This window comes from Tinamus guttatus, unplaced genomic scaffold (assembly GCF_059628265.1).
Source record: "Tinamus guttatus ecotype Peru unplaced genomic scaffold, ASM5962826v1 Tinamus_guttatus_pri_ptg000226l, whole genome shotgun sequence".
In the NCBI taxonomy this organism is placed as follows: domain Eukaryota; kingdom Metazoa; phylum Chordata; class Aves; order Tinamiformes; family Tinamidae; genus Tinamus; species Tinamus guttatus.
The window spans coordinates 998,381-1,011,865 of NW_028288760.1; the positions used below are offsets into that span (position 1 = coordinate 998,381).

General features: G+C 45.3%; 1 protein-coding gene across 1 annotated transcript in view; it reads left to right on the plus strand.

The window, feature by feature from the left end:
• The first annotated feature begins 4,442 nt into the window (after positions 1–4,442).
• ABL1 (ABL proto-oncogene 1, non-receptor tyrosine kinase) overlaps positions 4,443–13,485 on the plus strand; it is a 65,503-nt gene continuing 56,460 nt past the window's right edge. The window contains exon 1 of the mRNA XM_088525276.1: positions 4,443–4,695. Coding sequence (XP_088381402.1) covers positions 4,560–4,695 — 136 coding nt within the window. The 5' untranslated portion in view covers positions 4,443–4,559. The remainder of the gene's footprint in view (positions 4,696–13,485) is intronic.

The window sequence follows — 13,485 nt, forward strand, 5'->3', positions numbered from 1 at the left end:
TTTGTTGTTAAAGCCAAGTGAACGTTACAAAGACGAAGCTTTAAGCAGGGCCTCGGAGATGCTAAAAACCCAGTGAGATGAAAGGCTTGGGTTCTCAAGGACTGATAATTAATATTCTAAGATTTGGTATTTGCTGAAGTGGTTGGAGCTTTCAGTTATTGTTGTGGAGGGGATGGAGGAAACATCACTGCAGCTATTGGGTGCAACAACCCCCACTTAATGGAAGGTAAACAAGAAAGCACCAAAGCTCCTTTTATGAAACAGATGGGAGGTGCACATGCCACATGCAAGGCCTTGATTAAAATGGTCTGTAACAGTCTCTCTTTTCTAGCCTGGAAATGCAGCTTCTGTGCTCACACAGTCTGCTATTCTCTGCCCTCCTTAATAACTCCTGCACCTAATGGGTAACTTCACGCTTGTTAACCAGTGAGTAATGAAGTTCATCAAAACTGGCAGCAGGGCAGAGGACAGAAAATGTATCGCCCTTCTGGAAAGAAAGAATGCAGGTACCTTGTGATGATGTTGAGAGTGAGCAGCTGGCTGCCTGTCTGCACATGTGTAGCCCCAGCTTAACTACACCACTGCTTTGGGAAACGGGAAGTGTTTTGGGATGCTGCATGGAAAGAGGGGGGAACTGCTGGCTAAGAACCTGCCCCACTTGGCATCTTTGTAATTGCAGAGCATCAAAGGAACACCCAGTCTAATGTGGGGCAGGGAGAAGAGTATTCAGTCTATATCGTCCAGAACAGAAATCCTGCCTATTTTCAATTAATTTGTGTATGCTTCTGAGCATAGTGAATCTTTGGTAGTCTTCAGGAGTTCACTCTGCTTTGTTCCTGCTATGGTAGCTGATATGAGGGATTATCCAGGATGTTCCTGTAAGACCTAGAAGAAAATAACTTTCTTTTTCTTTCTTTTTCTTTTTTTTTCCAGTAAAGGATGGTTTGTATTAACTAGTTTGTCAATTCCACTTGAGCAATTTGAGAGAGATTTGTTACTAGCCAGCCGTGTTTCCTGAGTTTCCTCCTCCCAGTGGGAACACAGGGTCTGTTTTAGAGTTGAGCTGGAGGTTAGATCATTTTAGTGAGAAGCTGCTCTGCATTACTGTGATTACTGAGAAACTGGAGAAATTTGGCCGAGTTCAAGATGTGGCTCTGGGTTTGCCTCGGCGTAGTATACCAGAACGTCTCTCTCATGTAACACAAACAGCCTCAGTTCCTGGAACTAGAGTCACTGAGGGTGAAACGCAATGTAAATGCTCTGAGATCAGTGTCCTGGCTAAGAATTAGTGACAGCGGAGCAGGACGGTGCAGCAGAAGGGGAGAACCCTTAGGCTTGAACGAAATGCTACCTTTTGGGTGTTGTTTTGGAAGATGAGCAGTCCTATCTGCGCGGGACCTTGAGCGTGGTGTGGGAGAGACGGAGCCTGTTTGAATTTGTCATAGGGGAGGAGCCGGGATAAACAAGCCAGTGCTTTGTCCAGATGGTAACCCTGAGAAGGAGGCTCCCGCAGAAACCGCATTTGTGTGCGCTCCGGGTGGCAGCAAGCAGGGACCTTTGACCAGAATATTCCAACCTTAAGCTGCTGCCTCAGCCTTCTTCCATTCCCAAGGCAAACTGGATAGAGAGACAAAATGCCTTCAGTTTCCTGGTTTGGACTTAACCCAGAGGAAGGGCATAGTGCACATCTAAGGGTGCTCTGGTGCGGGCTGAGGAACGTGAAGGTTTAACTTCATCTTGGCATGCAGCAGGACACACTTCTAGATGAATGCAGTAACACATTTTATTGATGCATTCCTTAGCCTCTAGGACTGTTTTCAGAGTCAAATTTTGCATGTGCTCTCATAGCATTAATAAAGAGATAAGGCCCTGGCACCAGCAGGATGAGTTATCCCCGCTCAAGGGAAAGCAGATAGTTTTATATGCAGCTTTTCATCCCTATCCATTTTTGTAAGAAGTCCAGGGTGCAGAGCAGGCCGGGGGACTGCTGATCAGTGCAATTGAAGGAGTCTCTGGGGCTTCAGGACTAACCAGCTCTCATTAGCCAGGAGGAAACAACTCAGGTAGCCTTTGCAAAGGGGTAAGGAATTTGATACGAGCTTTTTGGCTCCTTATCTGTGCTCCAGTTAAGGGAATACCCTGATTTTATGCCTCAGTTTAAAGAGTTTGCTGGTAAAGTTATATTAGCAGATGCCCATCTGGAGGGGAATCGAGTCCACAGAGAGAAGCTCTCATGGTCTAAAGGTATCTGCTGCCTTTTTCCTGGTGTAGCTAAGTGGCTTGCTGCTTTTTGTTTTGTTGTGTTTGCTTTTTGTCCCTGTGTTCCTGATATTAGGTTTTTGCCTTTGGAGGGGTTAAGAAAGGGGATCTTGACTTGTGGAACTGACACAGGGTTTTCATCCTCCGTCTGCAAGCTCTTTGTAATTCTGTGCATGAAGATTATCCTCACAGCTTTTCAAGAGCGTCCTGTCACTTAAAAAGAAGAAATCAGCCGCTTCATTTTCATACCTAAGGCAGCAGGAGAAAAAAAAAAAAAGGGAAGTCCAAGTATGTGTATATGGCCCTGCGCCTAAAAGCAAATGGAAAGCACGTATCTTTGCAGAGTTTCCTAGAAGCTGGGTGAGGCAAAGAGCAGCACAACTTGGCTCCCCTCTGCACCTTGCAGCACAGCGCTAATGAGCCGCTGCGGTGCCGTATTTAGTGCAGTATTTAGGGACTGGGTCCTAGCGGCACCCGACTCGCGTGCTGCAGTGCCACGTGCCAGCCCTGCCTCCTGGTCACCTCCCTGCCTCGTCTGGGCTCCCGTCTGTGCCTCCGTCCTCACTTCTTTTGCTGCAGATGACCCCCCATTCCCACATCATCTTCCCCGGTTTCTCCAAGCCTTTCCTGTCTTTCGCTCCCATTGCTCTCTGGTCACTCCTGTGTCTCCGTTTCCCTCACCAGCGATCTCCCCCATGGTGCCCCCTCCATTCCCTTCACCCTTCCCACCTTGTCCCCCTCCTGCTCCACCAGCCCATCCCTCGCAGCTCCTGCCCCACACGTGGCTCCCGTTTCTCCTCACGAGCCCTGAGCCCCCTTCGTGTCTGCCCCGGGGTCCCCTCACAGAATCTCCTACTGCCTCTTCTCACTTCCACCCCCCCTCACCTCCATCTCCCTTCATTCCTCACGGTGCCCCCTCCATCTCCCCTCACCCCCCTCATAGGGCCCCCCTCCATCTCCCCTCACCCCCCTCACGGTGCCCCCTCCATCTCCCCTCACCTCCCTCACGGTGCCCCCCTCCATCTCCCCTCATCCTCCTCATGGCGGCCCCTCCATCTCCCCTCACCCTCCTCATGGCGCCCCCCATGGGTGCTCCGTCCCTCTCCCTCCCCTTCCCCTCCGTGTCCCCCTTCCCCGCGGCCCCTCCGCGCGCCCCGTCCCCCCCTCCCGGCGCGCGGCAGTTTCGCCTCATGGCGGCGGGGCCGGGGGCAGCGGCCGCGCCGGGCGGGAGGCGGCGGCGGCGGCGGAGGAGGAGGGGCCGGAAGGGGATGTGACCGCCCGCCCCGCCGGCCGCGGACGGGGCCGCGCCGCGGGTTCCGGCATCTCCGCGCGCCGCCTCAGCGCCTCCCGCGGCGCCCGGTGCCCCCCGCGGCCGCAGCCCCTCCGTCCCCACCGCGTCCCGCTGCCCCCGCCGGGGCCTCCCGCGCCTCCCGCCGCGGCGGGGCCGGGCCGGGCGCTCTCCTCCGCCGAGGCCTCTCCCGCTGGCATGAAGCCGGCGCCCTCGCCGCCGCTTCCCCCGTGCCGCCTGCCGCGCAGGAACCTGCCTCCCGGAGAGCGGCCCCGTGGCCATGCAGCGTCCCCGCCGGCCGCCCCCAGCCCCGGGTCGCCGCGCTGCCGCTGAGCCCTGAGCGCACGAGGGGCCCGGCCTGCCCTCGCCCTCCAAGATGGTGCCGCGGGGCCCGCTCGCCCGCGCCGCCGGCAGCGGGAAGAGCGGCGACGCCGCCGGACGCGGGAGCGCCTGAGGGATCTGGCCCGCGGCGGCGCGAAGCCTCGTGCGGCCTCGACCGATTCGGGCCTCTCGGAGCGCGAGCGATACTTGAAGCCGAATGCGTGGCTCTTCGGCCTTCGCTAACTCAATGCTATGCAAAAGAAAAGGAAAAGGAAAAAGAAAAAGCACGCGTGGCAGCGATCGCGGCGGGAGCGACGGCCTCCTGCCCGGGCTGAGCCTGCGCGTGGTGTCCCGCCTGGAAGGGGAACGGATCCTCCTGCGCCCGGTGGAAGACACGTGGTAACGTAGGACTTTTGGTGACGCTCGTAGCTGCGGAGCAGTTGGGACTTTTGACTTGTTGGTTTGCCTGAAGCAGCCTCGAGGGCCTTGTCACTGTGTCTGGGCGCGTTGGAAGAGCCCGTGCGCTCGTGTCCATTCCCTGCCTCGAGTGACTTTATCGCGCCGCGAGCGCAGCCGACACACCTGCCGAAAACGCTTCTGCCTTCCAAGCACCACCCCAGCCTGCAAGATCAGGGATCACAGGCTTCTCCCAGAACTTCTTGTCCTAGGGAAGGCTGCCCATAGTTACTTTATGGGGCAGCAGCCTGGAAAAGTCCTTGGGGACCAAAGGAGGCCAAGTCTGCCTGCCCTGCACTTTATCAAAGGAGCAGGGAAGAAGGAATCATCCAGGCATGGGGGCCCGCACTGTAATGTCTTTGTGGAACATGGTAAGAGGTTCCTCTCCCTATTCTGGTTTATTTCTGCTTTGCCACGTTGGACACAATATTGTTTATGGAATTGCTGTGGAGTGATCGTGCTGCGTGAAAGTCTCCTGGTTTCCCTCTCGCTTCCTGATGCGGATCTTGTGTGATCATTTAGTAAGAAAATATTTAACTTGTGCCAGATTGCTTGAGACCTAAGCAGGGGGTGTTGTACAGCCAAGTACTAACAACAAGGAAGTAACTTGTTTCTAACCTCATACAGTTTTCTCATTTCTGCTCTATGTATGTTCTTACTCCAGATCTGGGAAATTCTTTCAATCCTTTTTGATTTGTCAGTTTTATGGGTGTAGCCCAACCACAGCTGACGATGATGCTGTTGTCAGCGACAGGCTTTTCCAATTGCCTTTAAAGGGTCTCTGCTACCTGAAAAAAAGTACTGTCCCATGGAAAGTTTGTGGGTGCTGCAGCTGTGATACCTGATGTGAATCAAACAGATTCCTGTTAATTTGCTTAGCACATTTATAGCGCTTTTGGTTAGTGCTTTGTCCTCAAACCACCTAGGCCTTGGCCTTGTGCTGTGGTGGGAGTTAAGTTCAAGACTGACTAGGCTAGGGACTAGCAACCCTTTTGCTCACCCTCTTTCCCCAAAGAGGGGAATGAGAATCTCAGGAAAGGAGCAAATGAAAAAATCAGTAGGACTTAGAGGTATGTGTTCTCGTTTGTTTGTTTTTAATAAATGAGTGAATTTTGACCTTGTAGCCCTTTTCAAAGGTCAAACCCAGCAAAGTGCTGTTTTGCTGAAACTTTTGAAGTAATCCTTGTTTTTGCATAATGTGTTTTGAGTAGTGATGTTTGAGCAGATGTGCTGCTGGCCCCAACCATAAGCTATTGAGTGTGATTTCGGACAAAACCTGTTCAACATCTTTCTTCTCCTGAGAAAGTTTATTTGAGTACAAAACCAAGCTCCATCTATGATCTCAATTGAAAGATTTGCTGTGTTTGAGAACACAGTCAACTGCTAAGTGGAAAACTTTATATTAGCTTTTAGTTTCACTTTAGCTGGGCTTTATTTTGAAACTTTCTCTTATCCTGAACTTTCCAGGAGTCACTGAAAAATTCTGTGCAATACTTAGCAGTGATGCACATGCTGGGTACACGCTGCAGTGTTTCAGGTTACATTAACATTATTTCTTCTCATTTCCTGTGCAGTGTTTGTGCACTGGAGTGCCTTGGAAATTGAAGGTTATTAATGGGAGATAGTGAATATAGGGGCTAGCTTGGCACTCTGATAAAAATCCTGCTGCAGAAATTTTCCTAGGCATGTTTTCAGTACCAAAATATACCCCTTCTTCCACCATCAGTTTGGTTGCTGCTTTACTCCTTTGGACAGAGTTTCAAGGTCAAATAAGACATGTTTCACTTAACTGCAAGCAATACAATATTCTAACTACCTTCAGCGTTTTGATGTAGCAGAGAAGCCAGAAATGCCCTTTTTTGATCATCTAACAGGAATGGGCAGATGGTAACTTTTTGCCAGTATGACCTGAGGTCAGAACATCCTAGCACATTTGCAAAGAAAAATAGTCTGTAATGTCCACATACCATATGTCCGCAAGAGACCTCGATATCTTGATTTTTGAAAAGAATAAACTTGAAAGGGGACATCAAGGCCAGTACATCTGTTCAGAGAGCTGCAGAAGATCAACCTCGCTTATGCTCATGAGGGAAATTTCTCCCTTTGATTATGTGAAATGGTTCTTCGTAGCCCAGACAGTGGAAGGCTGTACCATCATTTTTGTTGTTTGGCTGTATTTTTGTCTCCTGAATACCCTGAGAAACATTATCTTGTCATCAAAATACACACACCTAAGAATATCCGCAGCAATGCAGAGCTCATGTTAGAAGTTCTTCATTTCTCTCAAATTGTTATTGATAATTTTCTTGCCTTTGAAATGTACCTGACATGCTTACTAATGTATTGACTTAATAGGAAGAATATTCGTGTTTTCAATCCAATTCAGAGACTGTACTGTAGGCTATATTTTATAAAAAGTAAGATGGGATTTTTTTTTTAGGGTTTAAAAAAGACCATTTTTGCCTTTCAGTATCTACATTATGTGATTTCTTCTGAATGCCAAGTATTCTCTGTGGATTCTCTAATGGAATTAGTGCTTTTCTAAGGCAGACCTAGCAGTTGCAGATGCAGGGGTGTCTCTGCCTGTGGGAGTCCAAAAGACTGGGACTGATAGGTGCTCTTTGCTGTGTGGATGGAAAGCACCTTTCTGTGGACATTGGTGGTGGGAGATTGAGTGTGATGTTTGCAGCTAGTAAAGGAAAAATGTGGTAGATAATGGCTTGAAACATCAATTGTTTTAAGGACGCTACAGTGTTGATGTAAATCGTTGCTGTGGTTAGTGCCATCTGTGTCATTAGTGTCATTTGTGGCAGAGAAATTTGATTTGAGGGGACGGAAAAACCTTCTGAAGGGTCTCTGAGACTTTTATGCTGCTTCTTGTTGCGTGCAATGGATTACTGTTAGGCTCCAGCTGATCTCAACTTTTTCATTGCTTTGTGTTATAAATCGTAAATACACAAACCTTTAAGACACGTTGCAATTAGCTCTGGTGAGCTCTAAAGCTCTGAGAAGAAGGCACTTTCTTCTGGTAGTATCCATTTATATGCATTTACACTACCAGGGAGTAATAACTGTTCAACTTTGGACTTTATTTTAACTATCTTTAGGGCACAAGTGATAAACACTCGGATAATAACTTTTTTTGTCCTTCATTCTGGTAATGGTAAAACATGGACTTATCTTTTAGAGGAGAGACTATGAAGAAGTGATAAGGAGGCTTAAATGAGCTGTTTACCTTACTGGGAGGAAGGGAGATGAACTCCAGGAACTCCATCCATTTTTCTTACAACTGTAGCACTGAATTCTGCTGAAGTCAGCTTACTCTAGTCACTGTAATATGGGATCTGAACTTTTATAAGGGCGCTGAGAGTTTTACTGCTTTATCTAGCAAGTAATTCTGCAGAATGGATCCATAGCACAAGCTTGCAGAAGCGGCCTATTGGAGATCTGTCCTATAAGATTTGCTTTTAGAAAAAAATCAATTAGAAGTATCTCTGCCTGCGGTGTTGATGAAGGGAAGGTTCGTTTTAATAGTCTTTGAGATTTATAATCAAACTTGCTGTACACTGATAAATTTAATGTTTCAACAGTGTGGGTTGTGAAAATCAGTAATATACAAATATACCCTATACTATATGCTGCTGCTGTTATTTTTATGAAATGTTGGTCTTTTGCCTATCATGTAAGAAAATGCACAATTCCAAGAAATATTATTTATTGTTTGGAGGAAAATACTACTAAAATAATTTTAAGACATTAGAATAAACTTTGGTCAGTCAGATGTCCAGAATTGGTTGAGAACAAGCAGTAATACAAGGCTTTATTTCTATTCATTGCTGTTTATTTTGCAAACAATCTCAACAAATCTACTTTATGCACAATATAGATTTACTAGATGATTGGTTACCGTGCATGGAAATAATTATACCTTTAACACCAGCATAAAGGAAATCTGTTATTTCAAGTTCCCCCTTAGCATCTCAAGTCTGTGTTCTAAACCAATGGTAATTTTTCTGTGTTAGGCGGGTAGCACCCAAACTTTAATTTCCATCTCTGTTAGGAGAGACTAATCCCAGCTTTGAGACCTCTGCTCATGTGTCCAGCCTGAGTGTTAATCAGGTTAGTGCTGGCATCACCACACCCCGCGTGTGGATTTGTTACAATCTCCGATTACATTCCCCTTTATCATCCAAAGCTCTTGCTATAATTTTTCTCGCTCCAGTTACCAAATAGCAGAAGGTTTCACTAAGAATCCCCTCCACTAAAACTTCATTTAAGGTTAGAACATGTTAGAGAAGAGGACTAAACCTTTTCCGTATTCGACTGGAAGATGGTGATAATGGGGAAAGGCTAATCCTTTTTTGGGGGGGCAAAAGCAGTTCTGTTTTTGCAGGCTGACTAATCTTCATTAACTTCCCAAATTTAAGCAGTTCATCTCCTTTGTGATAAATAGGTAGTAGTTGCTAGTATGTCAGACTTTCATTAGCAGATTGTGCTGGTTCTGCGTTTTTGTCGATTAGCAATTTTAATAGATATACTAGAAGAGAAGCTCAGTATTGGACAGCAAGAGAGAGCTGCAGGGTATTAGAAATTATTGCTAGAAAATATCTTCTTATTCACGATACTTCAAAATTTGCCAGTATTTTATATTGAAAAATTTAAATCCCAAGCTTGAAAGTGAGGAGTTGGCACAGCCCTGTTGATAAAGTTGGGGAATTGGGTTTTAGCCTTGATGCTCCTTGTGACATTGGGCAAACCAGGAGGGGAAAGGAGATGTGAAAATGGCTTTGGCAAGTCTTGTCATCTCCATTATCATCCCGGGACATCTCTGGCTATTCAGTTAGTGCTTAGAGCAATGGATTTGGCACTTGAGCACCTACAGACTTTGATAGAGAAGATAAGAAATGAATCCAGGAGTGTTGCTATTATGGGGTAACTGCTGTAATTGCCACATGTGGATGTGACTAAGTGCTTAGTGCCTTGGCAAGAGGTCAGATAAGGAGTGCTGATAACTGGTACCAGGTGATCTGAATGCATGTATGAAACAAGTTCTCAGTACCTGACCTTTATCAGCAGTGAAATCGGTACTGGATGGAATTTCCTAGCGTCTCAGACTCCATCTGGAATATTTTAGTGTCCCCAAATTCCTCAGAGCATCCCTACAGCTCTGTTCATATATTTGATATACTTTGTAAGGTTTAAAATGCATCTGTTATACTAATAATCATGTACAAGTAGGCATCCACTGTGTCAATATATTTTTGCTATATAAAATGAGTAGATTCATTTATATTAATTAAAAGGAAAGGTTTAAAATGCCATCTTTTGGAGGTGGTTGTTTCAGATGTGCTCTGCTTTCCTTTTGTGCCAGAGAGAGCGAGTTGTGTTTAATGCAGAGCATCTATTGACAGCAGTATGAGGAGAGCCAGTGTCTTGATGCAGTCATCTCTTGTCATCCTTTACTTTCTCTGCCGTTCTAGCAAGAAGGAATAAGTGTCCTTATAAAAAGGTCTGTTGTGGATGGCTGAAGTCTGTTACTGTAGGAACACGCAAGCCGCTCTCGGCAGAGAGGAACTCTGCCCCTTGGGTTTCCTCAACTGTCTCACTGCATCTTGGCTCTGGACTGATGGAAGATCATTTTAAACAATCTGTGCAGTTTAATAACCTGGTTACCAAAGTACCTGTTTTCTCAATTTAAAGTCTTGGACAGAAAAAGGTAATGAGCTTCCAGGTAATTTTCGTAAGTAAAGCCTTCTAAGACGATACCTTCGTTAGTTCTTGGCGTTGTTCTTTATGCTGGCACATTTAATCCAAGTTCTGCCCTTTGATATTATGAGTAGCTTCTGGTGAAGTGGCTCAAAGCTGCAACCAGCCAAGGGCAAAATTTGATATGAATCTGCTGAAATAGTCTTTTGTGCTCTGGGAAGAGACCTTTTCTGCGTGTCTCATTGCAGTGATGGGCAAGTGTGTCCTGAACACAGGTGTCCTTGAGGTTTTGCCTCTAGTACTTTCCAGGTCAGGACTTAGCTTTTTACTTTTTTTTTTGTTTCCCAGGGTTTCTTCCTTGTTGCTACCTGTTAGCTCATGAAAAGCCAGAGTTAGCTTTTCTGCAGAATGTTTGCTCTTAATTTTCATGGATGTAGGTGAGATCGTGGCTCTGTCATGAGCTGGAGACAGCTGATTTATAGTGTCTCATCCCTCTGCTCTGCTTTTATCTAATGAACGGAATTTCACAACAGCTAAGACTTTTTGTATTAAAGAGTCAATACTGCCAGGCACGGCCTGCACTGAGAAGTTTCTTACCCATTAGCGCTGCTTTTTCTAAGGCTTTTTTAGTGCATTTATTTTTCTGACTGACTCGAGTTGCTACCTTATTTCTACCATGTCAGTTTGTTGCTTCCCACTGGCTTTTCCAGGACCTGAGCCACAGGTGCAAACCCATTATTTGAAATGCAGTGTGATGAGTAGAGCAAATCCTATTTGGTCCATGCTGTCCTTAAACTCTTAAGAGTAATATATTCTCTGGTAATATATTACTCTTATCAAAACCTTCTGTGTTCTGGTCTGCATTCAGTATTTACGTCAAAGAGAAAATGATATAAATAAGATGCAGACTATTGAATTGCAGGTGACCGTTGTTGTTTTTTGCCTGTTAAATGCTTGCTTTTGAGATGGCAACACTTACCGAAGCTCAGGAGTCCCCCTTCCCTGACCTGCTCTTCGTTTCCTGCCAGATTTCCATTGCACTTGGAAGTACAGAGCGACCTGGGCATGTTCCCTGCATTTTCTGTCGCACTGATGCTGCATAACGGGAAATTTCACTTATTTGCACACATGGAAACTCTCCCAAAGGTTGTGTATATCCACCTCTGCCACCTTCTCGCACTGAAACCATGGTCTGATCAGCTGCCCATCTGCAGCTCATAAAAGTGATGGGTTTTATGACCTTTTTTTGTGTATGTTGCCAGAATGAATAAGGTTATTTTTCAGGAGCCTGAATGTGTGAATAGTAGTGAGATAAGGACATGGAAATTTAAAATAAGAAATGGATTGGGTTTTCTGGAAATCTTTACTATCTCACTTCTGTTCAAGTTGCATAATTTCAAGGGATACTTTGGTTTGCCTCTGTCTCATTAAACGTGACAACTGAACAGCCGTGTCCCCTATGGTTATTGGATTCTCAGTTTCTGATGTGACCAAACTGGGTGATCAGCAGCGTTCTTATGTAGTAAGCGGAACTTTTTTTTCAATTAATATTTGTAAAATTACCTTTGTAATAAACCTTGAGAAAATAAAACTGCCATGTAATGCACTGGCCACTAGGTGTCTTTTAAAAATATTTTTAGTGACTTGCACTGGTTAAAACAAACCCCTCTAATAAAAAATGTGCCTCGGGAATCTGCACAAGCTAATGCCTAGAATTGGGCTTGGCAATGATATTTGTGGATTTTAGAAATAGTGACTGGTCTTTTTAGGTTACTTCAGAGGCTGCAATGTTGGCTTATTGAGTGCCCTTGGTGATGAGCTGTGCAGTCTGTGTTTATGCATCGAAGTGTTTGTGCTGTGAGTTGGGAGGTGATGCAGCTCTTGCTTCTGATGAGAAGATCGTGTCCTCCCACCTCCTCGAGCTCCGTTTCAGTTCAGTCTTTATTTAAAAACAAACAAAAAAGGCTTTAATTTATATTTATTTTCATTTGCATTTTTAGAATCTTACTTATTTTATTAAATTGTGCCTTCCCCTTAGTATAGAAACTGGTTTTGTAAACATCATAGCATCAAGTGTATTCACCATTTCTAAACGCATGAACTTTTCCTGGTGAACATGCTCCCAGAATAAATGAAAACAGCGCTCACCCTGTCCCAGCTCTTCACCCTGTCCCAGCTCTTCACCCTGTCCCAGCTCTTCACCCTGTCCCAGCTTTCACCCAGCTATCGCGGAGTGTCACAGCTGCCATCGCCAAGTTAATTGCAGTTAAAATTTCATGAAGTCTCAGCAGCCCTAACTAGAGTGCAGCTCTTGTCTAGGAGTCCTCCTGTTTTAATCAACTCTCTCTGGATGGGAGAGTCTTGTAGCGATGAACAAGATTTAGTGAATGTAGCAAAACAATTTAAGCTGTAAATGTGTTTGCTTGGCTGGATTTGTATTATTCTTGCTAGCTGTAAGTCTGCTTCGTATCTGTAAACCTCACAACGCATAATGTGTGTTTAAAAGGTATGTTATAGTTTAGCCAGGATTACAGCAATAGCTGTTAGAGATATCGTTTGATTACACCGATGTCTGCAGATAACTTTGGAAAGCTCAAATCAAAGGTATTGAATTAATGCCAAGCTGTTATTTCTGGTTAAATATTTTTCATTTAATGGGTGAAAAGATGCATTTAAAACTCTTCAATCTAATTCAGTCTAATCTCCATCTTTTTCTTCTTAAAAGACTTGCTTAATTCTGCTAAATGTTTGCCCTATATATATATATATTCTAAATGTGCCGTTATTTCATACAAAATAAGTGCTCTTTATCGGGAATTAACTGGAGGCAAAAAGAAGCAATTTCCATAATTTGATACTGTGGATGTTCTTTTCGAAGCTGCAGTTTCTTTGGGTTGTGGATTGTCTGTTATGTCTAATAGTGCCTCCCACACAGAGGTTTTGATGTCAAAGTGCAGTCATATTTTGGGTATTAAGTAATAATTAGTTCTGAGGTGATCACATAAGACAGTGTATATATTGCTTGATAGGAAGAAAAAAGCTGTTGCAGCAGTTTCAGTCTAATGAGATCTCACTGCCAGAATGTGTGGGGCAATTTGCCTTATTCCTGATTGGGAGTGGGCATAGAAAAGCAAGGTTATCTGAAGACAGGTCTACGTTGTGTCTTTGCAGATAAACTGTTGATTTTCAGCCTTATTTCTAGGGGTTCGTTCTGAAATTGCTGCAGTAATAGGTCTGGAGAGGGCCAAAATCCTGCAGGCTGTTACAGATTAGCAAAACATGCAGGGTTAGTAACACCTCTTATTTAAGTAGTTAATATTTTGGGTCATCCATAGGATAACTTATAATAATGGCTGCTCTTTTGGAGACAAGTCTGAAGTGTCATTCTGGTCGCTGCAGTTAGACTCGGCCCCGCAGAGCGGAGGCACCGCGTGGTGCTTGCCCTGCAGCCCTGT